Source organism: Scardinius erythrophthalmus, assembly GCF_964197995.2.
Source record: "Scardinius erythrophthalmus genome assembly, chromosome: 21".
NCBI lineage: Eukaryota > Metazoa > Chordata > Actinopteri > Cypriniformes > Leuciscidae > Scardinius > Scardinius erythrophthalmus.
In genome coordinates, this window is record NC_138241.1 from 27,406,647 (window position 1) to 27,434,328 (window position 27,682).

The 27,682-nt window shown below is 38.0% G+C and overlaps 2 protein-coding genes across 10 annotated transcripts in view; one reads left to right on the forward strand and one right to left on the reverse strand.

Annotated features, from left to right (window-relative positions):
- The window catches only part of cep170aa (centrosomal protein 170Aa), a 41,355-nt gene extending 34,900 nt beyond the window's left edge, over nucleotides 1-6,455 (reverse strand). For all 9 annotated transcript variants that reach the window (XM_081351172.1, XM_081351171.1, XM_081351170.1 and 6 more), the window contains exon 1: nucleotides 6,256-6,455. The gene's annotated coding sequence lies outside the window, so the exon portion shown is untranslated. The remainder of the gene's footprint in view (nucleotides 1-6,255) is intronic.
- A 271-nt stretch (nucleotides 6,456-6,726) lies between these two features.
- The window catches only part of sdccag8 (SHH signaling and ciliogenesis regulator sdccag8), a 39,716-nt gene continuing 18,760 nt past the window's right edge, over nucleotides 6,727-27,682 (forward strand). Inside the window, exons 1-16 of the mRNA XM_081351619.1 lie at nucleotides 6,727-6,926; nucleotides 7,312-7,458; nucleotides 7,641-7,729; nucleotides 8,406-8,522; nucleotides 8,683-8,808; nucleotides 9,028-9,117; nucleotides 9,213-9,277; nucleotides 9,642-9,833; nucleotides 10,864-11,002; nucleotides 11,133-11,285; nucleotides 12,743-12,877; nucleotides 13,537-13,653; nucleotides 13,867-14,009; nucleotides 17,644-17,785; nucleotides 23,287-23,510; nucleotides 25,730-25,873. Of these exons, the coding sequence (XP_081207745.1) occupies nucleotides 6,848-6,926; nucleotides 7,312-7,458; nucleotides 7,641-7,729; nucleotides 8,406-8,522; nucleotides 8,683-8,808; nucleotides 9,028-9,117; nucleotides 9,213-9,277; nucleotides 9,642-9,833; nucleotides 10,864-11,002; nucleotides 11,133-11,285; nucleotides 12,743-12,877; nucleotides 13,537-13,653; nucleotides 13,867-14,009; nucleotides 17,644-17,785; nucleotides 23,287-23,510; nucleotides 25,730-25,873 (2,102 nt within the window). The 5' untranslated portion in view covers nucleotides 6,727-6,847. The remainder of the gene's footprint in view (nucleotides 6,927-7,311; nucleotides 7,459-7,640; nucleotides 7,730-8,405; nucleotides 8,523-8,682; nucleotides 8,809-9,027; nucleotides 9,118-9,212; nucleotides 9,278-9,641; nucleotides 9,834-10,863; nucleotides 11,003-11,132; nucleotides 11,286-12,742; nucleotides 12,878-13,536; nucleotides 13,654-13,866; nucleotides 14,010-17,643; nucleotides 17,786-23,286; nucleotides 23,511-25,729; nucleotides 25,874-27,682) is intronic.

Here is a 27,682-nt window from a genome sequence, read left to right on the forward strand (position 1 = left end):
CTTCTTAGAGGTACACGTATGCTTAAGATTTCATGAGTCGCCGAATAGATGCATCACTTTCTATTGAAGCAGCTCTGTGCCCCAAAAAGCTCCCCCTTTCTTCCAAACTGAGCGACATATGGTGTTTTTAATGGGTGAAAGGGTGGTTTCACCATGCTGGCTGTGAGTGCATCCTCTCGCCTCAATGTCTGAAGAGATGGATTGTTTTGGGTTGACGGAGTGTGTATGCAATGCACAGGAAGTGTGGCTAACACTTCCTCCTGCTTCCCCCTGCACATCTCTGAATCTCTGTCATCTTTAAGAGGAATAAGGCACTGATTCACTCTGGAATAAAAGAAAGCAGCAAAGCTGGAAACCACCATTTTAATGAGGAATAACAACTGGAACGACTGGAATGTTTTTTTGTTGTACTACACTGTCTACACATAAAAGTAAAACATGTTATTTTGAGACTGGTGTTTTTCATGCATGAAGCTCTTGCATGACCTTCTGCATGAAGTCTACACCCATCTAATGAGATCTCCAGCCAGATGATGACACAACCGTGTAAGTGTCCTCCCTAATTCCCCTGACCTCATATCATGACCCATGAGTACTAGCCTGACCCATCTCTACTGCAGCCCAGTCAGGCAAACAGACATTCTTAAAGGAACAGTGCATCCCAATAAAAATTCTGCCATTTTTTGACAAACAAGCCAATACATGACATATATGAAGCAATTAATGTCAAGCATGCAAAACACACACAAAATGTAAAAAACACACAAAATTTTGACCCAGTGCGACTTATTTTCCAAAATACGGTATATGGAAAAGAGCATGTGAGTATTTTGCATCTTTTGTGTTCCACAAAAGAAAGTAGCCTAAGTCATGTTTGGAACTACATGAGGGTGAGTTAATGAGGACACAATTTTCATTGTGGGATGAACTATCCTTTTCAAACTTACTGTGTGAGATTAACACTTCATGACAGACAGGGTTTAAGTACAGCTGATGCAATGTGACATGAATGTCGCTTATTCAGAAATGTAACGTTTCGCTTGTGTCGGTGAATGCCAAGTGAAGGATGCAAGTCCTTGAGCTGATGTTGCAAAGCAAATAAACTGTGAATTATAACAACACTGTTAAAACAGTGAGCGAAAAAGTCAATGTTCTCACTGCTGCCATTAGTATCTCTTCAATGAGGCATCACAAACTGTTCATTTTATTGTCTCGGTTCATTGCTTTCATCTAATACGCCACACTCAAAAATTAAATCTTCATCATTCAGTTTCTCTAACAAAGCATTTGGTTTGCATTGTCAAAAAAATGGATTCTTATTTCCAGAAACAGATGCTACTACAATAAGCCTGAGGGCATCTGAGCCTTCTGTCTCAAACCTAGGAAGGCATCGACTACATTTCTGACTAGTCACCAGACAGTATACGTTAATCTATTTTAAGTGCACCTCTATATGCTAATGCTGGGAGAGAAAACGATCCACAGACAACCTCAATGCTTAAGAAGTATACAGCAAGTGGGCCTGACAGAATGACTTTCATTCTGTTAATTCAAGGTGATGTTTGCACTGGTAGGGAATAAGGCTAGATTTAGTGTCTTGTGTGTGAACAATGTATATGTGCCATTCACCTTTATCCACAGACCATATCCTTCTGATATTAATAAATGAGACACAATGCATTGTGCCTTTTAAAAAATGCCTTTCCAATAATTGTCTAAAGGTGCAGTCACATAGTGAAATTTCAGTCCCAAATTCAGATCCATTGTTCATTATCAATAGTGTAGTAATATATGAAGCACAGCTCACACAGAAGTCACTTTCAAACCAAGCAGCTTTCTGTTGGTCAGCATGATGAATTCATGTGACCAACTTCAGTGAAATCTGCATAGTGAAATCTTTCGCCCTCACACTAAAAAACTATAAGCACATACAAAAAAAATAGTCAGCTTCACTAATCAAACAGATGTCAGATGTTGGACTATCATCGAAGGCTTCAAACCTTAACAAATGTAGCCTTCCAGTGAAATAAATGATCAACAAAAAGTCTTTATCAACAAAAAGTAACCAAGAACAGCGAGTAATTTTCTCTTGTTTTTTTTGTTGTTCGATTTATTTAGTTGTTTGGCAGCAAATATATTCAGCTGCTGTCACAGACCTAATCCTAATGCACGGATCCAATACTAATAACACAAGCCATTTATTTCCCAACTGTTTATGTTCACTTAAGACATAACCAACTGTATTTAAGCAAATACTCACAAAGCTGGACATTTTGACACATTTCTATGTGCATTTGACCATTTAGCATGAACCCGAAGCACAAATTATACTTTGCTTGCCCGTGTTCCACACTTGGGGAACAGTATCTTTTTGCAGCTTAATGCAATTTTAATAACTCTTTTTATTATCGAGCACATCCTGCAGTTTACAGTAGACTGCAGTTTACATCAATCACTGATTTAGCCAATTTGGACGTTAGGTTTTGGCTTTTAGGGAGGAACAAAAGCGCACCGCTGTGAAGGAAAGAAATGCACCAAAATCACACAGCCCTATTTTTTGCTGTAGGGTTGCTGGCATTGCCATGTCTCTGCAACGTTAAGATTAATTGTCCTTTTCAGACTCCTAGTACAACTGCCAGTCTGGTGAATGTAGTGATTTATAGAAAATTGTCTTGGAGTTTTGCGTCATCTGATCGACTCTTCTGATCTGCCTTTATAGAGACCACTGATCAAACAAAACGATTATCAGCCTATAGCGTTCAGATCACCCTTGAACCCTCTAACTAAACTACTACATATAAATTAAACAAAAGACAAATAGAGTTCAGTCTCCTTAAAAATAAACAGGAAATATAAGTAAAATTCATTAAAAATTCATTTTCATAGCTACGGCCACATCTCTGTGCAGAAAATGAGGCGAATGCAGTAAAACACGCTGAGAGAGCAAATTTGGGGATGCTGTATAAGTACCATATGGCCATGAGAAGCAGACATCTCATTTACATCATCAGCATGTGGCAGGAGGATGAAAGATCCATCATTAATCCAAATCTAATACACTTGTGACTAGACCTTATCAGAAACAACAAAATGTGTCCGTTGGGTGGTAATAAACACATAACGACATACTTGACACAACAGACCTACTTATGCAAATCAACAACCAGTAAATGTTTCTGACTAAGGGGAATTTCTACTGCATGTTCAGACACCAAATCAGAATTACAATGAGCTATATTCATTTTGTGAATTAGCCTACACTATACCGTTTTGTTTGGGGTCGGTAAGATTTCTTTTAACGTTTTTGAAAGACATATATTGTGCTCACCAAGGCTGCATTTATTTGATCAAAAATACAGTAAAACACATTGTGAAATAGTATTACAATTTAAAAATAACTGTTTTCTATTTTAAAATAGCCTATATTTATCCCTGTGATGACAAAGCTGAATTTTCAGCAGCTCCAGTGTCACATGATCCTCCAAAAACACTTCAAAACGCTGTTCGTAGTCATCCAGTTTGAAATGTTGACTAAACACAGAGGTTTTCCAGATTTTCCTTCGCAATGTTCTCTCCATATTTACGATTCTTTGCAGCCTTTAGCCACTGCCTACAATGTACTGGATCCTTCGCTGGAAGCTGAAAGTAACTCACTCCAGCTAAATGTTTAATCTTCGAATTCTTGCACCAAGGAACAATACAAGTCAACACCATTTTAACTAAAAGTTTGCTAAGAAGTATTTCCTACTAAAGTAAGGCGGTATTTGACTCTAGTCAACCGTATGCACAGCAGACTGGTGCCCAGTGCATGGGTGTTGAAGTTGTCCTATTTGGCAAAAGGGAAGACAACATCCTTTTTTCTTTGTTTTCTCTGGTCAGGTAGCAATGATTTTTATATATATATATAAAAAAAGTGGATTGCCTTTATAGGCAGTCAAGTTTTATTGAAAGCCCATTTTGCCACTGTATACTGTGTTCTGTTCAGTATCATAAATAAACCTTTACTCTGAGTCTGACTCCCATTATACACCTTTAGGCATCTGCTGCACTTCAATTACCAGTTACAATCAGAAGACCAGATAGAAGCTGGGGACAAATAATGGAGCAAAAATACAGGTCAGAACTAAAGAGCAGGATTAAGCTAGCCAGTGGGCATACAGAATCCAGACTGGCCTGAAGATGATGCAATAGTCTGATCATCACATAGACAGCCATTTATATGGATTTGCAATATGACAGCATGATCCCCCAACAAAAAGCTTAAGATATTAAATTTTAAAAAATGCATACGCAAGGTTACTTTGTAGGGTTTATTAAGGAGGGAAATTATCACTTATATACACTAATTCTCTGATAATACTGTTTTAGTAACTAATGCTGCAGGCATGTGATTCTCTCCGTCTTCTTTGTAAGTCACCATTCAATTGGTACTTCCGTATAACAACAGGAAGTTCACTGGATTGGTCAGTCAACATGATCCAACTGAGGATATGATGCTGACTTATAAATAATTAATGATTTGGGGCCCGAGGTTCACAAAAGAAAGATTTTCTTGTGAAAGCCCCAGACTCAGTGCTATGTTTTGGTCTGGGTCTAGGATAGTTGTTGCATTTTCTCTCTGAGTGGATTTAATCTCTGAGTCAGATAAATCCTGATGTCTTATGAGCCATAAAACGTCCCAGAAAATTCGGTCAAGTATCTGTTTTTCTTTGTTTCAGTGTTTTCTTTGTTTTATCTAAAGAGATGTACAGCAATTGACATCAGTGACAATACAGCAACAATTTTGCATTTTAGAATGCACCCCCCAAAAAAAAGATGGACTGAAAACATCTGGACCATGACATGTATTAACAGCTGGTTCATAACCTAGATTGCAATACTGGGGGGATTAGTACAGATTAGTCAATCAAAATACACTAGAGGAAATGTGCAAAGCTATAACAGTTAGGCCTACACCCCAAAACAAAAAGACAACAATGGGTAAAGGCAAACAAACACCATGACCATAAATTAATTTTGTGTGATTTTCGGTGTCACTGTTTGACACACACACAAAAAAAAATGTAAAATTAAGTATGAGTAACTTAATAATTCACTAAAATCGATTGCAAAACTTACAGCAGTTTAGAAAAATGATTAATTTGTTTGTTTGTTTTTTGTTCCTTTTTAGTACAAAATTAAGCAGGGTCAAACTAAAGGCATAGGCCTACAACTTTGGTCCTGCAGAAAGAAAACAACTATTCATTGTTGGTTAGCTCTCCAGTGGAGTTCAAATAACAACTGAAATGTATGGACACTGAATATGTCAATATTATATACACACACACACACACACACAAATGCTGTCTAAGTTGGCAGCTCAACTCACTAGGTTTTTAGGCTTCAAGTCCCAATAACGTACTTATAACAAACTCTACGAAAGTAACAAATACCTCAGAATCCCTTGTTCAACAATTTATCTACACCATTTAGTAACAAACCCTATCACACAGGACAGTTCACAGTCAAGAAGACTGGCTATTTTGACACTATACAGTTTTCCTCTAAATCTAGATGTAGCAAAAATGTAACAACAAGGTATAAACATTTTGAATCGTTGAAAAGTGTCATTATAATACTGCACTCAAAATATATGTAGGCCAGATGTAGCAGAACAAAACAAGAGCCTTTGTCAAAACAAAGGATTCTGCGCAGTGCCCTTCACAGTGTGCAGCAGTGCCCGGCAAATCATCCACATCTCTTACACACCCGAATTACAGTACTGAAATATTGTTGTTTTTGATGGTTCGCTGCGATGGAGAGCAAATATTAAGATACTAAGCAAGATGCCACGCGTTTGGGCAAACTGGTGACCAGTGCTCTTCATGCACCATAGTCAAACTCACTATTTCATTTAATACACACATTAATACATCCGTGTATTAGAACACATTAATACCATTACTACCTCCGTGTATTAGAATATCAATGAAGTACACACAGCGTTTGGCAAAAACACGCATAAAGACAGGCGGAGCTCGTGCTAGTGTATTCATTCAATATGATAGAACTGGCTAGCAGTGTCCTGCTATTACATTTACGGTATCCTCCTGACCACACGATAAGATCAGATCCCAGGAAAAGCGTGCATTCTGTACACCTCAGGCGTATGGCAAAATACGAAAAAAATGGATGAATACGCTAGCTTTATTATAGATGCCTTATTGTTGTGTGCACTAAATATACGAATGGCTCTTTATAATACCGCTCACTCACCCTTGCTCTTCTTTTCGCTGTCAGTTTTATCCCAGGCTTCAATGCAGCAGCTAAACGGTTTTTGTAGCCCAGCCCAGTGTGTATCCCCACGTCTCCTATTTTCCTCAGTTGCTCAGCAGCAATAACGTTATTCCTAACAAATAGCGGCGACATACGGCAGCCTGGAATCAGGCAAGTAGGAAAACAACGTTTCCAGTTCCAACACGGTCAGGTGGGCGTGTCCTAGTACAATGACTGATGTATAAAATATTTTATAGATTATTTATTTTTTGGTTTATTCAGAAGAACTTTGGACGTAAATATATATTTTTTACAATAATAAGTATTTTTGTATACAGTACAATAACACCGTGAGTAGCGGAAATGCCCGTCTTGTAGTTTTTTACTCCACTCTGACCTAGCCAATTTGATGTTTTAAAAAACTACAAGTCCACGTTGTCTTTGCGTGGTTTACGGAAGGGCACCTCTGCCATGCAACCGTCGACGTCTTTTTGGACGTCGTTCATTGATACATTGATACTACACTTTCAGTAACACTGAGCATGATAAATTGTGTGGAATATTCATAAACAAACATTATTGGCTTTATTACATGTTTCAGGCAACAATGAAACAGTCCCTGGACTCAGACGAGGAGGAGGAATTAGGAACATTACAGAAGACATTGAGAGGTGATGTTTTTATAGATAGAACATATGAGGCTGCGTTTCAGCCTAAGTGTTGCTCTCCACAACGCTGTAATATTGAAAATGATACTACAGAAAGCAAATTATGCGATGTAAACAGTTTATTCACACTTTAAGTGACGCCCTGACAGGACATTATCCATTGTAAACACTGGCAACAATATCATTTGTTTTGTGAAATATACTAAACCACAGAGCACCACTATTTTTGTATCTAACACAATTAGATACACAAATAGCAGCTACTCAAACTTGTTTCTACATATTTGACATTTAGCATATACATTACAGGTTATTTAAGTCATGTTTTCTTCTATATTCTTATTTTAAGCTATAAAATCAATGTGTATGTGTGATTTCAATGTTTAAGAGCGAGCCAACCGCAGTATTCAGCACCTCTCCAGCATGTTGGCCAGCCACAGCTCTGACTCTGAGTCTTCAGAACCAAAGCAGCAACAGGAGATGCTCAGTCCTCTGCTGAAAACCTCCTGTATGCCAGTTCAGCAGAGTGAAGCAGGTACAGATCATGCTGGAAGAATGTTACTTTTTGATAAATCATCATTACGAAGGACTTCATGGCATCCTGCTGATTTTAATTGTGTATTAAAATCCAGTTTATGCAGAGATCTTCTGGATGAGAAGCCTTATTTTTGTGCAACTGCTTTGTTGTTATTTTTGTTTATGTTTTTTTTTTTTCAGTCAATCAGCTGCGTTCCTTGCTTCAAAAGCAGTCCAAAGATGCAAATGTTCAATCACCTTCTCCTTCTAAGAGGAAATTGGCAGGAAAGGTATTCTGGTTATTGTTTATTGCTTACTCCAGACTTTGAGTTGATGAAAAGTTAATAAAAAAAATTTAAAAAAGAAGAAATCAATCAAAATAAAAATTGTATTTGCTTACCTGCATGTAAGGTGACCATTAACTGACACAAACATGAATTATTGAAAATTATTGAAACTTTAACTTAAAACCTCATGGCCCGGTTTCACAAACAGGGCTTAGACTAAGCCAGGATTAGACCATAGATCAATTAGGACATTTAAGTAATTTTTATAAACATGCTTAGAAAAAAACATTACCGATGTGCATCTTAAAACTAAAAAGGCACTGATATATTTTTAAGATCAGTCAGTGCAAGTTTATTTCAGTGGAAACAGCTCAGACTTACATTTTAGTCTAGGACTAGTCTTAAGCCCTGTCTGTGAAACCAGGGGATTATCTTAGTTTGGCTGATAAGCCACTAATTTGTTTAAATGTTATCATTGTACGCTCTGTTTTTAGTGAACATCATATATTATATTATATTATATTATATTATATTATATTATATTATATTATATTATATTATATTATATTATATTATATTATATTATATATTATATTGCTCTTATTTATAACTTGCACAATGTTAATAGTCATGTGTACTTAAAAAGCTAATATGTGACCAATTTAATTGTGCTGTATAGCAAAGAGTCATAGATGAGGGCAGTAGCAGTCTGCCTGGTGTTCATGACTTGGTTCCCATCATCCACAATCAATCTGAGTACATTCAGCACCTGGAGGCTGAGGTCAAGTTCTGCAAGGTCAGTCATGTTAATTAACGTGAGATATTATCTGTGAATTTAAGTCTTATAATCTGAGGCTTGATAATGGGTGTTTCCCCAGTAGTCTTCAACTGGTCATGTGATTGCAGTTCTTTTGCAATTCGACTTTTACTTTGTTTATTGTGTTTCCTTTCTAAAGGACGAACTCCTTGGAATGAAACAGAGAGTGAGAGTGGTAATCGTGGAGAACGAGAAACTTCATGAGGAGCTTAAAGCAAAGGCGGTTGAAGACACTCTTAAAGAATACACATTTGCAAACAGCACGGTACTCTTTTCACTTGAGGCTTTTTGTTATGGTGCTGATAGGAATGGCAAATTTGACACTATAATGACACAATTTATGAAAGTAGCTTGCAGTCTGCTTACACATACAGTATAGACTTTTTGTATTGTTTTTAAATGTGTGCATAAAATTTTGTCTCAACGTCTCATATTCTGTGATTTTTATTTTTGTTGCCTCTGTCCCCTATTTGATCATTTTCAGTTAAACATGGAGCTCACTCCAGAAAAGACTTCAAAGCAAAGACTTGGCTCCGTTAATCAAGCTGAGGACCACAAGTGGAAGAAAGAAATGGTATTTGTGGTTAAACATTCATGTAGCTGAAAATGTGACATGAATAAACGGACTGAATATGCACCAAAAGAGTGATTTCCATCTCTTTCTCTAAGGAGCAGCTGAAGTGTCTCTATCAAGCACAAACGGAGACCCTGGAGGCTCAAGTGGTCTCCCTGAAGTAAGTGGGCTTCAATCAGTGGCCAAGCCTGAAATATTTTCTCTCTCTGAATCAGACCACACTAAAATACACTCTTACAATCTTATTGAATTAAACATTTTATTCATTTGGATTGGTAAAAAGTCACATAAAATATAATTTTAGTATGCATTCTGGAGTGAGAGCACATTCCTGATTATAAATGCCTATTGCTGAAAAAGTAGATTGCCTTAGTGTATGTCAGTGTGATTTATAGTGCCCCCTTTGCTCTTAACAGTCATTGTACTTATTGCGCATCTGCAAAATTTGCACTGATGCTGTCCACCAATAGAAACAATCAGTCATTATATATGCATAATGCAACAATCTGCATGTGTTTGTGTAGGAAAGACTTGGCAAGCATTCAGAAGGAATATGAGGAAACGAAAGAACGACTGAGGCACAAAGAAGCGATGGCTGTGGCGGTGGGCAGTGGTCAGCGTGTGGGTGGTCTGTGTCTGAAATGTGCCCAGCATGAAGCGGTCCTGGCAGAGACGCACTCCAATGTCCATGTACAGAGCATTGATAGACTCACTAAGTAAGTGTGTTTTTAGTGTTTTAAATGTAAGTATGTGTCTAAGACCTGAAATAATTATGTCATTCTATTAGATATAGATTTCAAATAGATTAGTTATGCTTTTTTTTTTCTTTTCTTTTTTTCCCTAATATAACCTTTCATAAGTTTGGGGTCGGTTAGACTTGTTAACATGTTTTTTTAAAAGATATCTCTCATGCTCACAAAAGCTGCATTTATTTGATTGAAAATATAGTAATAACAGTAATATAGTGAAAATATGATTGCAATAATTAAAATAATTGTTTTATATTTTAATGTTTTAAAATGTAAATTATTCCTGATGACAAAGCTGAGTTTTCAGCACTCCAGTCGTCAGTGTCACATGATCCTAGAAATCATTCTAATATGCTGATTTGGTGCTCAAGAATCATTTATTATTATTATTATTATTATGAGTGTTATGTTTTATTAACACAGTTGTGCTGCTAAATATTTTTGTGGAAACTGTGATTTTTTCCAGGATTTTTTGATGAATAGAAAGTTAAAGAATTTATTTGCAATAGAAATCTTTTGGAACATTATAAATGGCTTTACCTCTGATCAATTTAATGGGTCTTTGGACTCCTTGCTGAAAAAAATTATTTATTTATTATAATTTTTTTTAAACATACTGACCCCAAATGATTTATAATTTAAATATTTTTTAAGTCACAGATTAATTGATTATTGAAAATTCTGTTAATTGCAGTCTGATATTTTTTTATAAACCGGATTTACATTTTGATTTTCAAACACACTGAATAACTTGAGAAATATTGATTTAGCAACTCCCTTGCCCTTGGAGTCAAACATCTGGGTTAATTAACACTGGTGGGCTCCTCTGACCACTTTTATTGATCTGTGTTGATTTAGTCAATTATTTTTCCTCACAGCAAGGTTGAAAGAAGTCTTGACTGGTCATGAAGCTAATCTGCTGCTTTCCTGATTATGTGTCAGATCAATGTCTGTTTTCAGTAACCTGATGAGATGCCCGTGTTTGTGTCTCTGTTAGAGAGCGGGATGAGCTGATGACCGTGCTCTGCTCTCTAAGGGCCAGTCAGACAGAGGCCCAGCAGAGAGAGTGGGCAGCCTATCAGCAGGTTAAACAGGCAGTGGAGATGGCAGAAGAAGCAAACCTGGAAAAGACAAGAGTATGCCAAAATGATTTGAATATGAGTTTTACTGCTTTGCATGATCATAAATACTTATGGAGTACTGTGTAGACTAGAGATAGATATGCTCATTGACCTTGACCTTCGATCTGTCCCTGTGTACCTGCAGGCTCTGGTGCAGTGTGAGCATTTCCACAATGAGCTGACTAGACAGCGGGAGAGGCTGGAGAAAGAGCTGGCTTCTGAACAGGAGAAGATCTCCCAGGCCAGGGAGGCAGCGCGTTCAGAGAGCAAGAAAGAGAAAGAAGAGCTCGCCCAGACTGTTAGTTACCCTGCCATATTAAGAAATGTGTTCTTACTTTACATGTATGCTGATATATTCAACTGACTAGTATGACTGTCTTTGTTCAAAAAGACTGGATGGTTTGACAAAGCTAGTTTATGCTGCCCCCTAGTGTCATTTTAATTGTGGCACACAACTACAATTTTGACGGATGACTTCAGATAAAAAAAAAATAGGAGGGATGACGTCAGAACCTGGAAGACTTATTCGGCACTGGTTTCCACAAGATTTTCCTTATGGGTTTTATAATGGGGTTATAAATAGTATAATAATAAGGTCTGTAGTAAATATAACTTGACGATACTTGAATGTTTTGTTCTGCAAGATAAACTGCACACACTCACACCCCAAACACTCTTATCTAGTTATTATAAACATATGTTTTTTTAAATCAACATAACAGCTTCAAAATCTGTGTTTTCGATATGGTTGTGTGTAATTTACGTTGCAGAGAAAAACATCCAAATATCGTCAAGTTATGTTTACCACAAATCTTATTTTACTTTTACACAGGAAAATCTCGAGGGAACCAGTGGCACATTAGTCTTCCTGGTTTTGATGTCATCTCTGCGCCACTGTATTCTGCACTATTGTTTACTAAATATGAGAACTGAATTAAAGCTTCAGGTTTAAACCAAACTAAAGAGAAAACCTTAATGTTTCAAAATATGGTTTATTTCTTGTTGTAGTGAGGTCTATAAATCTGAGACTACTAATAAGACCACTGTTTTGCATTCTTATATTTATTTTTTATTAATTTGAAAGACAATTCCAAAGTGACTTACAAATAAGGAGTACAATCCTGCTTTTTTTTTCTAATTCAGTACATTATTACATTACAAATTATAGTAATTACATAACAATTTGAATGAAAAGTTTAATTGTAAATTTGATTTCAGAATGTTGTATTATTTGGTTTGTGCCCTAATGACCGCAGCACCTCAGTGGCATCTCCAGAAGTAAAACCAGATGATCATTTTCTCTAGAATGATTTGAGATGATCCAGAGCATCTTGAGCTTCAATTATGTGGCCATCTGCACAAAAAGTCACATGATCAATGTCACTAATTAACTTATTTGATTAGAGATCTAGAAATAGTGCAGGATGTAAAAAAAATCGTATTCATGCTAGTGCCTTATAATTGTTTCTTTGTTTGACAAATTTTACATTCTTAACACTTCTGTTTTTTCTGTTATTTTTAGGTTTAAATATATCAATGGAAAAAAAAATGTTGTGTGGTCTCTGTCCTTTGGGCTGCACTATACATACTCAATTTAAGTGTATAAATAGTCCTATACAGTGGTCCCAAAATCTTTAGACATTCAAGCCACTCTTGTATTTTATATAAAACCACTATATTATAATATAACTAATGTCACTAATCAGTTAATATCACTAATATAGCAAATATAATTGTATTGTTCCCAACTGTAAGGTGGCCAGTCTGTCTCAGAGAGTGGCTGAATTGGAGGGTCTGCTGGAGAGGGGAGAGAGAGACCGGAACTCACTCAATGGCCAGCTGGAGGAAGCTTATAAGAAGCTCACTGCACAGGAAATGGACAGCAGCAAGGTACATCCCACTGTAAAACTTGACATGATTTGGTGGTGATAATGTTGTTTAGGGAGTCCAAAGACCCGGATATATTTGTGTACAGTTGAGTGTGCAAGCCTTTCAAAGTATACGCCTTTGGACATGAGCGTGGAGTAAACACTATCTAGTTGATTTTGTTTTCAAGCGCTCAATTTGCACATTCGTTGTTGAGTAATTCACCAGTTTTATTAAAGTTAAAGTGAATTATTGTTTGCAATTTCAGTTACATAATGTTATGTATGTTTGAGCACCAATAAAAATGTTTAGGACAGGACTTTTTGTTCTTTAGAATAAGATCAGGAATGTGCATTAAGAAAGCAAATGGTGTCAATTTTGCTTTTAGGTTCAACATTTATTTTAATGGCAAATTTTATCTTATAGGTTAGTTGGTTAAGTCATCTTTGTATGGAAAATGTCTAGGCACTAGATGGCAGTAGAACTTTATTATTAGCAAAGCTAATGAAATTGATGCAGCAAAAGCTTTAGTATAAGTTTATGGAGCTGACAGAAAGATGCAGCAAACATCTCCTCAATGAATCAGTAAAGAATGTGTAAATTAACTGTTTTCTCCTGAACAGTGGACAGGAGTATTGAAACTGACCTTGGATTTTGCATTAAGCCAAATGTATGCTTGTCAGGTATGTGCGGAGCTGCGTTTTCTGTTGAGCCAAGCTCAGCTGAAGAAAGAGGAGGCAGAGAGAGAGGTGAGGGACATCAGCTCTAAACTGGGCCGCCAACTAGAACTGGTTGAGCAGGTAAGAGAAACTTTTATCTGTCATACGGGAGAGAGTCTACCATTTTTTTTTTATCAACAATTTTGCAATTCACAGTGTTACTGGTAGAAAATTGTATTTACTTCATATGTACAAAAAGTTACAAAAAAAGGTTTTGATGAACAGTAAGGAATTGTTTTAATGCCAACATGAATAATGGCTTGGTCTCGCTCTCTCTCCTCTCACGGGCTTCAGGAAGTACAGAAGTTGGGTGTGGAGCTGAGCGGTTACCGGCAGCGTTTGGAGGAGGCCCAAAGGGCAGAGGGCCGAGCCCGGGCGGAGGCAGCCGGCCTGGCTGAGGGGCTTAGCCGCGCCCAGCGCCAACTGCACCTCACCAGGTAACCCCCTTAATCCTATTACATGCCACAACACTGCGCCTGTCCACTGGCCCCAATGCAGTGCCAGCACGCCGGCAGGGGGGCACCCGCACTTTATTAAATCGCCACTAGCCACCGGCTGCCACCGCCACAGTCCACCACGCACCAGGAGAATGGGGCCGGAGAGAGGGGCACATACTGTCTCTCTCCATAACATCACTCAGTTTAGTAGGGAGTAAAGCTGAAATAAGTTAAAACTTCTGGCAGGGTTTCTCCTAAGAACTTTATTATTAATCTGACGTTATTTGTGTTGTTCAGTATGGAGTAGTGCATATGCGGCCTCTCATGCATTTATAAATTTTCCACATATGTGCACATTTCACTCGTATTCGTATCCATGATAATGAGCTGGCGTTAAACATAAATGTATTTTGGTTGTTAAATTAAATTCACACCATTTAATTAAATCAAAAGCAGACCCTCCAAGTGGAGCTATCACCATTTTTTTTTTTTTATCAGAAGATATTACAGCAAAGATGTTGTCTTATGAATCAACGCCACCTTTTGTGTTGAATGCTTTTCTTCATTTGATCATTCTTTGGACTTTGCATCTCGCAAATTTCTCCTCAAACTTTGATGAAAATCGTACTAGAGCAGGTGATAAGCGAATAAACAGTGTTTTTCAGTAACATTTGTTCAACTAATCCCAGTTTATTAGAAAGCAAATAGATTATAGCTCCAGATTAGGAAGAATAGATCACATTTAATACCTCCCACCCTTATTATTATATATGACAGAGAAAGTTTTTGCCACAGAAAGACAGTGAGTTACATTGCCGTTAGATGCAATTTAACAGTTTACAGTTTGTTACTAAAAATTAGTTACTGTCAGCAAAGCCCAAAGGAACGTTCTGTATCTTTAATTTGTTTTTTAATTGCTATGTATATTTAGTGGCCCCAAAAAGAATTTGGACACTTAAGTCACTCAAAAAAACACGTGTATGTTATTACATGAGATCCAAAATTTCAAAGAACGTGTCATCTGCAAACAAATCATGCTTTTCTCAGAACTAACTTTTTAGCTATTTTTTGCAGTTACTTTAAATCAACTATTGTCGATAAGATGATTTTAGTGGATGTATAAAGTCAGTTCCCCTCAAGTTTACAAAGGTGTCCAGTCAGAGTAACTATTGTTGTTGTTAATCACATTAACTATGAATATGATCATAGTGACAATTTTACAATTACATAAGATACAAATACTTCATTTTGAACAGTGTATCGAAAGACTTATTTTTGTGAAATGTTTTGCTTGCAAAGTGTGTTTGTGTTTCTAGATTGACAGTTGGTTTAATATATTTTGTAATATAATGTACATTCATTTAATTTGTCACTTAAGTGTCCAAATACTTTGTGGTGCCGCCATATTTAGTAATTTTATTTGTTTATTTGTAAAGCCTGAGATTTATAGTATTCAACTTCAGTTAGAGCATGACGTAAATTACATTTTCAACTTATTTTCAACTTATACATTGAGCCTTTATTTGTTCTGTATTATCATTATCATTATTTCTCTCTGTTGATTGTGTACTGGCATGATGTGTCACATACTAACTGCTCAGTGACCGCACTACTGCAATCACTAGTACAAGACTAGAGGATGGACAACAGTACAGGGCAGAGACTACTTGACTGGCATATGTAAATTACACCATATATATGTATACCCATTGAATGATGGCCCACAATGAATCCATCCATTTCTATGTTTTTGTGGATGTGTCCTACCCCAGCTTTAAGCGTAGGTAGAGCTGAAGCCTCAGTGGGTTTGAATGGCACTAGGGTCTCCATTCCTCTTGAGGAAGTGGAGATTTTACAGCATCTGCCACAGAGCTGCACAGCTGCAGAGGAGGGACAGCATCTGTTCACAAGGGAATTCAATACTTAAGTATTAAGACTCGGTCATGTATTGTTTATAAATTACCATAAAGATTCATGCTGTTGCAGAAATATTAGAGAATAATTTGAGTCATTTGTTTACATTTGGAAAAGTACCACTGTGCATGAAAACGATCCAGATGGTTTTTATGGAGTAAAGATTATTTGCAACAGCAGGTCTAGATAAACTCTTGCATTTGACGTTATTACACAGCAGATGAATGTAGTCCTGCATTGTTAGTTCAGTACACCTTTTTAATGTATATTTATTTTGACACTGCATTAGTTTAGTCTGCGCTATGCAATTTTTGTGTCTTGATCTATGAATTCATTCAGAAAACAGAAAGGGCAATTTATCCAAACAATAACCTCGGTACACCTCCTCTGTGATGATGTTTTCAGTTTCTGAATTAAATTTCTTTTTGATATGTTGGACATAATTTAAAAAATGTCAAGCTAAATCTGCCCCGTGGTCACAGTTATCCAAAAAGTCTGAAATTCTTTGACATTTTGAAATTCTTCTGCATAATTTTGTATTATTATTTCTATTAAGGAATCATAGCAAGAGTCATAGCAAAACAATTTTCACTAATTTACAATATTAATAGTATGTTGGAGAATTGTTCTTTAAATCAGTCCAAAAAAAAATTAAATAGACTTCCTTGGGTGTAACCAACAAGTAGAAAGTCATTTGCTGTCATGTGACAAGAAATTCACAAAAAAAAAAAAAAACGATTTAATTTTTTTTCTTAGTTTTTTTGAATGAATAATAATTGTAAAGATATGATTATAAACAGCTTTGGGTTTACAGTAGTACATATGAAAGCTCTATAAATGCCTCATTCATTCATTCAAGACAGAAAAAAATTCATTCACACTTGAGAAGCACTGTGAACTAGATTTTTTTAATTTTTTTTATTGACTGCATCGTGGACATAGATGAACAGATGAGTATTAAGATGCTTATCTAGATATATATTTTGATTATAAATAGAGATTTCATTGTCTCTTGACAACTTTTTGTTGTTAAATCATTGAAGAAAACTTTTGTGAATATATTACAGCAGATCACTTTCAAGGGGTCCAGTCCATAATTCAGTTTTTTGATCAGAGCATTATTGAAATGTAAGATTTTGCAGTGAATAAATGAGGCAGAATTAACATTAAAAAAAACCTTGGCCAGGATGCTGGCCTTTAAACGCTCTCTGCTTCTTCTAGATGAGACAACAAAATGGCCTGCTGAAGATCAGAGTGGTTAAGCTGCTGACAGGCCCTGCTTTTGGCAGCAGAGAGTCTTTTAGCCACTGTATGCATGGTGTGGATGTGGACTGCCAGGGCAGGTTCTTTGGGCCAGGCGTAGTGCACAGATGCAGCAGACATCTGTGCATTCTTTCTCTCTTCCTTGAGGCTAATCCCTCTTTTTCCCCATCTCTCTTTTGTCTTTACTCTCCTACACCACCTTTGCACGTACATAAATGCACATGTACCGACCTGCAGGGGTCCCTGTGACTGAGCAGCCCAGGGGGCGGTCATGTGGGGACCCTCTCTGTGTCACTTCCCCTTAGGTGGGTGCTCATACAATCAGGACCTCTGAAGCCAGACTTTGACTTTTCCCGTTCTCATCTCACAGCTTGGATGATCACAGCTCCCACCAAAAGGATGGGCAAAGCAGTTGTCTTTTGGTTTTTTCAGTTTTTTCTCTCGTTCTGGCCCCCAGGCCCCCCGTGCACATGCTGGGGAGGGCCGACGGCTCCAGTATTGGATCATCAGCCAGCTGTGCGCTGGGCAGCAGAGGATCTATCATAATCCTGCCGCTCTGTTCTCTGCCTTCTGACGGCTTTGAGCCCAGGCTTTATTCGGTTTGTTTGTTTGCTTTTGTGCGCTCGTGCCTTTTTGTCATCCCTCCCCCACTCCTTCTTTCTCGTGCACCCACCCTCCCACCTCCCAACATTCGGCAGACCCCATAGGGTGTGAAAATAAAGAGAGAAAAATGTGCGACGGTATAAAAAAAAAAGTTGTCTTGTTTTGCCATGCCGCTTACCAGCCGCAACAGATTTTCCCCTTTGCTTTTCTGTGTTTGCTGGAGTTCACTGTGGTTTGGAACAGGACACAGGGGCTCACTTTGTTCCAAATTCCCTCTCTTCTTCAGCAACTCACAATTTTGCTAGCAAGCGGTGATGCTGGCAGCAGGGCTTGAAGTTTTGATCCAACGAGAACCATGTTGCGGTTTGTAAAGGAGAACCTTCAGGCATAAGTATGGATCTGAAAGTAGGAAATATTCACAACTTCTCTGTCGAGAGCTTAGCAGAGAACCTGGCCCTCTGCGCACAGTAAACCCTCATACTCAAAGCTACATCCACCATATTGGCTAGTGATTGGTTAATCGGCGCTGTTGTGAGAGAATTATAAGAAAAAAGCCTGCTAGAAGTTTTTGGGGATATGAAATGATCAGTCTTGTCTCTCTTTGGATTATCTTTGTATGTGAAGTGGAATTATTTGAGCAAAAGACTTGATGGTGCTTGATTGTCCACGTCAATAAGGCCTCATTGTGAGCTATGAGGGAATCTGGCTTATATTGACATCTGTGCTTTTGCTGAACATGTTAAACATGTTAGCACAGAGGAAGACTGGACATACCCAGACTTTTGTTTTGTTTCTTTTTACTTTTATTTTGTAAGTTGTTCAATGACATGATGTTTTTCTTGTCCTGTTAATTTGTTAAAAAAACATTTAAAAGTGCAAAAAAAAAAAAGGATATTTTTTGAAGGGCATAATGTTAAAAATTTAAGGGTTATACAATTGTCCTTAAATCATAATGAAGAAAAAAGACATTCCTGACATCTTAAAATATCAGATAATTGACCCTTTTTATAGGGCAAGGTTAATTAAGGTTGTAAAGTGTCACGTGTGAATCCCCAAAAATGTAATATTGTTTTGAATTAATAATAATTCATTATGTTTATAAGACAAAACCTTAAAACATTAAAAACTTAAAATATAACTTAAAATGAGTACACTCACATGTTTTGAAGATGTAAGGACATTTTGAGTTTTAACTTGATTACACCACATTTTTATTGAATTTAAACTTTTCTTGAAAATGGCAGAAACTTTTTTTTATACCACATGAAACCAACATCAGTTAAAAAAAGGAGTATATTTCTAAGAAATTGGCATGTGTTGTAAACTAGATTTGTATTTTTTTTGGTCATGGACACGACAGTCTTGTATGTCATTGACCCAGAACTCTGGTTGTTGGGGTGTGTCATTGACTCGTCCTCTCACTAAGTTCTTGTGCAAACTAGGCAACAAGAACCGTGAGACCAACTGCAGTGTTGGCATTAAAAAAGTTGTTCATCCCACCCCCAGAATTCCATTAAACTTTGCACGCCTCTCTGCTTTCCCTCGGCCGTGTGTGAGCGCGTGGAGGATGACAATCCCCTGAAAGGTGGAGAATCGGAAAATGAATAAAAGAGGGAGCAGATGCAGCCCCATGCCAGAGGGAGGCTGCCGCGGTGAGCAAAGTCTGCCGTGCCACCAAACTGCTGCAAACCAAGTCGGCGGGAAGCGCATGTACCATCCGACAGCAAATAAAAGAGCGTAGCCCGCCGCCCCTTGTCAGAAGTAGTAGCAAACGAAATGGGGGCCGCCGCCAGCCAAGAGAAGCCGTGTTAGCGCTTTGGGGTGAGTGCGGGCACGGGCACTGGCAGGTAGCGGGGCGGTGTGCACGGTGCTGGGCGGCAGCCATCTTGTTGGGGGAGCAGATGGCGATGGGGCATGGAGGGGAGGGGCTGCTTAGCAGAACTAATCAGACAGTAACGGATGGGGCAGCTGGGACCGCTGCCGGCCATGCGGGAGAGTGCCGGCGAGCCGCCCAGTGAGTGTCATGATGTTGACAGTGGTGTGCCCGTTGGCCTGGGATGAGACCTTGCCACGTCTTCACGCCTCGCCGGCAGGGCTGCTGGCCTCCGGCTCCTCCTCCACTTCACACGGCAGAGGGCAAGAAGAGGGCTTTTGTCTTTTGTTATTCTCAGCATCTTAGAGACAACATTGCAGTGTTGTTAGACTTAGTTAACTTGGGTCACGCGGTATAGCCATGTAGCAAGCTTAATTGGTCCAGAAGTTGGTCCGTCAGATATCAAGTGATACTTTTAAGTGCACGTTTATGATTGAAATTTGGCTCTATTGTATGTTTCTCTCATACTTAAAACCTCATCTTCTTTGGAATTGGAAAACAAAATTACTTATCCATTTTTTTTCCACATTAATTTAACATATTTTATGAACAAATTAATGAATCTCTCAGTGAAAATCATATCATAATTTATTGCACAAGCCAGTAAGTAAAAAATTGAAGATTCACTCCAGAACAGAGGAATAAAGTACGACAGAAATTATTGAAGAGCATGTAGAATAATAGAATATGGATACCAAACTCAGTGAGTTTGTGTCATATTTGCATCGATCAGCAGTGATTTCTCCCCTCCCCTTCTTCTTGTCCATGCATTATGTTTCTCCACTGGCCTATAAGACCAGATGCAATGCCAGAGGCTATGCCCCTCAACCAAGCAAACCCTCAACTCATTGCCAGCAGTTTGCTCCATTATTTAACAGTGTAACCAAGTTCAAGGCAATTACATATGTGTCATTTATTTACAGGCCCCTAAGAGGACAATGTAGTGTACACACAAGAGAACACACACTCTAGTTTTGAATACTGCAGCTATAGCTAGTAGTGTTTGCCAACAGAATGCATATGTTTGAAACATTGTGCAATTTGCACAGAGGGGAAAATATGTTCAAACATGGCACATACTGTCCATTAAAAGATGAGCATTGACAGTTACAATGACAGTGATTTGTAAAGTTGCTAAATTAAAGAATTTTTCATAATTAGTAAAAATGTTTCACTGATTTTTTTTATCAGCTATGGCAAGTCAGTACTTCTGTTACTGTTATCTTGGTGTGTGCTATTTGCGGTGATGAAAATTCAATGTGGTTCCAGAATTTAATGATCAATTATCATTACTATAGTAATACCCAATATAGCATAAATTATGCTAACATATGCATTCATTCCTTATAAAAATATTGACCTTGAGATATTTTCAGTTTAACAATCCACAAAATTAATTTGTAATTTGTCCCTCTAGTTACATTTCATGGCCTGAGGACATTTTTGAAAATATGAATATGAATTGTGTGTTGTGAATGGCTCAATACTTAAATTAAACCTTTGAAAAATATTGGATCCAGAAAGAGTTTTTTTTAAAGAAAATAATTTTCACAGGATGCATAAAAATGGACCAAAAGTGGCAGTAAAAACATTTTATAATTTTACAAAAGATTTCTATTTCAAATGTTTTTTTGTTTTTACTTTCTATGTATCAGAGAATCCTGAAAAAAATGTATCACAGTTGTCCACAAAATATAAAGCGGCACAACTTTTTTCCAACATTGATAATAATAATATACATTAAAATCAGTAATATTAAATATAGTAATATTAATATATCATGCAATATTTCACATTATTAATGTTTTTACAGGGTTTTTTTTATCAAATAAATGCAGCTGTGGTGAACATAAAAGACCCAAACTTTTGAATGGTAGTGTATTTTATACATTCTTCATCTTATCCTTCTGTGAAAAATCATCATTTGCAAATCAAACTATTTGTCAGAGCAAATATTTTTTTACCGGTGAAGTTATAGTCAGAAAGTTTCACCCCTTAATCATATTCATGATTAGAAATTAATTCATTGTAAATGTTCAACTTGAAACTCCCAGTCCTACTAAAACTATATGTCCGTGTGTCTTGAGAGCTTCTCCGGTGCCGTGGCCCAGCTCTGTGTCATGATGGTACAGGACAGAATGTTGCCAGTCCCCAGGCAAAGTGGGAGCAAATCTGTCGGGTGCAACTGTTCTCACTTGGGCCAACTCTGCCCAGAGAAAGTGCCCTACTTACTGTTTCTGGAAGCTGGGTTGTTCTTCTTTTCAAAGTCTCCATGACTTTTTTTTTTTGTTACCACAAGTGCAATTTCAATAATAGACTTCCATCTATTATTATTCCAATAGCTTCCATATTCGCAGTAGCTGGGGCAAGAGTGCTGATTTTTGATTAATGGTGCCACATGTTTCTAGTGTGCTTAGCTCATTGGCTGAGCTGTATCTGAATTTCTCACTTTTGGAGAAGGTTTAATCGTCTTTCCTCAGTTTACCCACAATGCATAATTTTTTGTGTAATCCATTTGTAAGGTCCAAATTCATTTTCTGTCAATTTATATTAACATGCTTAAAGATACTGTATAAAGGCACATATCATAATGGCTTTCTCTCTCCCCATCTACTCTCCAGATGGCATAAGGAGTCCATCACAAAGCGGGCGTCATCCCACAAAAACATGCCATGAAACAGGAGTGGAAGAGATGGGCACAACCCTAAGACCCGGCAGCCCAACACCCTGTTGGGTTAAAAGCGCTGTTTGTTATGCTTTTTGCCGGCCATGCGCTTTTTGTGGGCACGTTGGGCTTTTGGAGAGCGTGTTTGGTGTGTGATGGAGGGATGATGAAGGCAGCATGATTTAGTTGGGCCTCCTGTGTGAGGTGACACGGGTGGGGGGTCTGGCACAAGCCCCTCCAGGTCAGCCCGAGCTGTGGAAATGCGTCATTTGCTCAGAGCGCGAGCCTCAACAGCACTGTCACAGGCTGTTTCACCCAGGGATAGCGCTCTGTCTTATTCTCTTCCTCCTCCTCATCTTTATGCTTTAATTTCTGTCCAGTTTGTGTATTTTGTCCCAGAATTCACATCACAGAAGCCTCTTAAATATTTTTAAACTTATGTTTAGTTCATACTAGGATCGTTTAAAGGGGTATTTCCCTCAAAATTCTTATCAAAGTCATCAATCATTATTGTTATTCACTGAAAATCTTTCTTGACAGCTTTGGTCACCATTCACTTTTATGAAAAAAGAACAGCTTGGAGATTCTGCTAAACTTTTCCTCTAGAGTTACAAATGAGAAAGAGTGATATGAGAAAAACAAATATGTTTGGAATTACATTTTCTGGATCATTTATTTAATTTTTTTTGATGAACTATCCTTTTAAGCAAAGATGTTTTTGTTTAAGCTATTCAAAAATCCAATATTTTTTTCTATATTCCTGTCGAAATTAAAATCCTGTTCAGTATCATAAACACACATCTAAAATCTAATTTCTTGACCTACTCTGAAAACATGGATATTTATTCAGCATATGTAAACACATCTCAGCTTCCTCTGTGTGTGTTTTCAAATCACAACAGATTCTCTACAGATACATAAGAAATTTTTTTTATAGTGATTAGTTGGTTTGTTGATAGGGGTGTCTTATAGAAAGGGAGGGGGTTGTTTGTAAATTGGTGGCGTCTGCAATTCGTTTTGCCTCTGACCTTGAGGGGGTTTTGCGCTTCTTGAAGAAGAAAGCAGAAGCTGGCGGTAAACAAAGTTCACTTCTGACAGATGGATTGAATGACAGAGAGGTTGCGAGTGCCAGAATAGCCCTGGCATCCGAGGAAATGTTCAATGCGGTCCAACAGGAGAGGAGGTGTGAACAGGTGCGGGGCTGCTGAAGGAAAGGGGACCAGATGGAGGGAGCCAGAGCCAGTTTAGTTAAAGGAAAAAGGGTGGGAGGGAGCGGGGGGGTAAATGAAGGGTGGGGGGGGGCGATACGGTGCGAGCGATGGAGAGGCTGACGTGCACGCTAATAGAAGCGGTTTGGATGTCGTGTAAATATAGAGTCTGCAAGTACCACAGACGAGACACGGGCGGCTCAGGTTGGGCCGTTTCATTCGCTCCTGGAGGGATGGGGGCGAGCGTGTCAGTGGGAGACAGGAAATAGGAGTGCGATTGACACTGAACGAATGCAGCTGAATAAATGCTATAAAACATCTGAGTGTGTTTGTGAGTGTGAACATGTTGCAATACTTCCTGTATTAGCATGTCAGCCAAGTTTTCTTTAATATCTTCATAGCAAAATATTTCTATACTTTTTTTGCATACGTTTATGAACATAATTTAATATTCTTTTAAATTGAATTGAAATTAAATTGCCGATTAGAGCTGAGTGTCATCTTGAGGACTGTCTAACTGTAATCACAAAACCGGGCTGAATGTTAAAATGCCAGATTAGCGCCTTCTGTCCATTTCCGTTCTTACCCCGCAGTGCAACCTGTACTTTTTTTTACTTTTGAAAGTTTTCCTCTCACATATATTAACATACAAACAGTGGCAAGTGTCCTTGTGTACTGTTGAGTGCTCATGAAGCCAAACGGCTGACTCCAATTTGCGCACATTTTAGGAACGGTAGCATTTGGTCATTTTTGGCGTGGGATCACGGAGCACCACAGGGTGCTGCAAACTCTGCGCTCGAGCGGTCTGTGGTAGTCCAAATCAAATGGGCAACAGCTTGAATAGTACCCACTTAGGCAGCCCTCGGCCCTCGCGCTCCACCAGCACCCAGCTACGGAAACTACTTTCCGTGGCTCGACGCTGCTCCCTACTAGGCAGACTGACCAACCCGGCTATGGCTCCTAACCGGAGAACATTAGGCCTTGCTCACATCATTACCAGCAGTGAGCAAACACTCACTGACCTGCCATTGTAGGGTGGCTGGAGAGAGTGCGAGGTGAGTCAGAGATTTCTGACCTGGCTTCGAAACTCTTCATGCCCGTGCAAACACATTTGAGACGGATGACATTTCAGATTTTAATTGGCACAAGTGAAACAATCAAGGTATTCGTTCAAAATGCATCCAGAAGTTTTTCCTACCCAAACATACATCTTATATAAACAATACTTTTTTGGTGGCCTATATTTTGATGATGATAAAACTGAACTGTGATAATAATAAGAAATGTTACCCGAGTACCAAATCAGCATATTAAAAATAATTTCCCCCCCCCCCAAATTAATACAGCATTGGTTTCACAAACCTTAAAGTGATAATTCATTCAAAAATGAAAATTCTGTCAATATATTCTGTCAATGAAACTCACCCTCATGTCGTTCCAAACCTGTATGACTTTCTTTCTTCGGTGGAATCATTGAAGGAATCAGCTAAAAAGTGGAATTTGTTTGTGAATCTACTCGCATGTATTTTAATTCATGTATGTTTGTTATTTTGTGGTACACAGTATTTTTTTTTTATCTTATCACATTCAGTTCAGTCAGCGAACACAGTTCTGGAAATACAATTTCATTGGCGCCACTGAAACACGGCTCAGGAAACACTGGATCCTGGAATATTTCTAAGATTAATACATTTAGCAATGTTTGATACTTGGCTTGGTACACTCACAATTTCTTATTAAATCTACATGTTACATGCTACATGTTATTTTATATTTTAAATTAGGCATTTAATTGATAGTACTAGAATACATATAAATCAGTCTATGAACATGTCAAATTATATTATTTGTGTACTTAGCAATCAATGCATGATAACTCCTCTGTTCCTCTGCTAGCCACATGCTACTTTAAATATTCTTTGCCTTTTGATACATAAAGTTTCGAACTCGTTGGTGTCCACAGTATCTCGCTCGAAGGCCTCTCGCTTAGCCAACTTTTTCCCTAAAGTGCTCACGGTAACTTTCTGGCGGTCTCTCTCATGCTAATTGGTCGACAAACACCCGACCCCCCCACTCCATCCACACCCCCGCACCCCAGTGAGTGGCTGGGCCCCCTGGAAAGCCACAGTAACAAATGGCTGGCTGTGAGGCCTTTGTGAGCCCCTGCTGAGCGCTGGTGTGGATGGTGTTTTAGGCCGCTGTTCAAGCACAGCGGGGGCCGAGCGCTCTCCCCCTGCTCGCTCTCTCTCACACAGCTCTCGCAGGCGGAGCGCCTTCACACTCCAGACGACAGCAGGCCTGCAGAGACGGTCACTTCTCCAGCTACATTCCAAACCCAGTGTGCGAGAAAAGTTTTCAGGCTTCACTGTTAATTAACACACTTTGACTCGAGTTTTGTGGGTGTTTTTTCTTTTCTTCTCGTCTTACTTTCTTTGGCCTGCATTATGTCTGCTCTTTTTTAGTGTAGACTATTTATTTTATTCATGCTGATCACTTACGTGATGCTCTTCAACCTGGCAGTTGAGTAAAGAACGTGTGCTTTTGTTTCCACCTTAGAGGTGCTTTAACGTAGATCTGTTGATCAATGTTATATCTAATCTCAGATATCATTGTGTAGTATGTTGCACGTTTCTCTCACTTTTGTCTTTCTGTCTGAGAGTCAGAGTCAACAGAGCTCTCTTTGCATATCTGTAGGAAGGATTATTGCCAGTGTGTTCCAGTAATTGTGTAGCGCAGGTGAATGAAATCAACAGTGCAATAAATGAAGTGATATGTCGGGTGTGAGTATGGTAAAGTGACAAGATATAGAGTGACGAGAGATGTGTTGATGTATAATGCATTGTCTATACATTAGATTAAAAATAAACCTGTTGCCACACCTGCCAATACCAGGTGAAGTGAGTAAATGGATCAGCCTTAAATGTTTCTTACCGACCGTGCTATATTTTGATTTAAAAAATACATTTTCACTTAAAAAATTCTATTTTTTGCCACTAAGACAATAGAATTGCTTTTTTTCCATTGCATATTTGTGGCAAAATACCATTGTGTCACTCGTAACGTCATATATTCCCCAGTCTATACTGTATGTGAAATGCTGCTACTTATAAAAACATTCATGTACACATTTTGGTGACTTAATATAATATTCCTCAAATGTGACCCTGGACCACAAAACTAGTCACATGGGTCAATTTTATGAAATTGAGATGTATACATCATATGAAAGCTGAATAAATAAGCTTTCCATTGATGTATGGTTTGCTAGGACAGGACAATATTTGGCCGAGATACAACTATTTGAAAATCTGGAATCTGAGGGTGCATAAAAATCGAAACATTGAGAAAATCCCCTTTAAAGTTTTCCATTTATGTTCGCGATTGTGCTGCATTCACTCACAAAAATAAATATTTTATATATTTATGGAAGGAAATTTACTAAATATCTTCATGGAACATGATCTTTACTTAATATCCTAATGTTTTTTGGCATAAAAGAAAAAACAATCATTTTGACCCATACAATGTATTGTTGGCTATTGCCACAAATATATCCGTGTGACTTGAGACTGGTTTTGTGATCCAGGGTCACAAATGTTATGGCAAATTAAGCTTGGGAGTGTACTCTGTGTGTACATTAACACTTAACACTTCCATCATTATTAGACAGATAAAGTACCAGCGAGGCTCAGATTATCTTTCTATGCATTTTGTTGTCATTCCTAATACTGTCCAAAGGCCAGTAGGCTAACTTTTTTTTAGTAGTATCAGCCGCGACACAAAAGACATAGTTAAAGGGATATAGTTTAATATATAATATTTAAATCCTGCCAAATATTTAAATTCTATCATAATTTACTCATGTCGTTCCTAACCTGTATGACTTTCATTAACCAAACAGTTTTAGTGACCACTGACTTCCATTGTATGGACAAACAAACACTTAAAAAAAAAAAAAAGACATTTCTTAAAAAAAAAAAAAAAAGTTTGGAACGACAAGAGTAAATGATGACAGAATTTTCAAGTGAAATTTTGTGTCCTAAATATTTTAATTGTGTTGTAAGATTTTTTTTTGTGCTGTTATGCTTTTGCACATTGTTTCCATACATACAGCACGTTTTTTTTAAATCTTATTGCGTAAATGTGC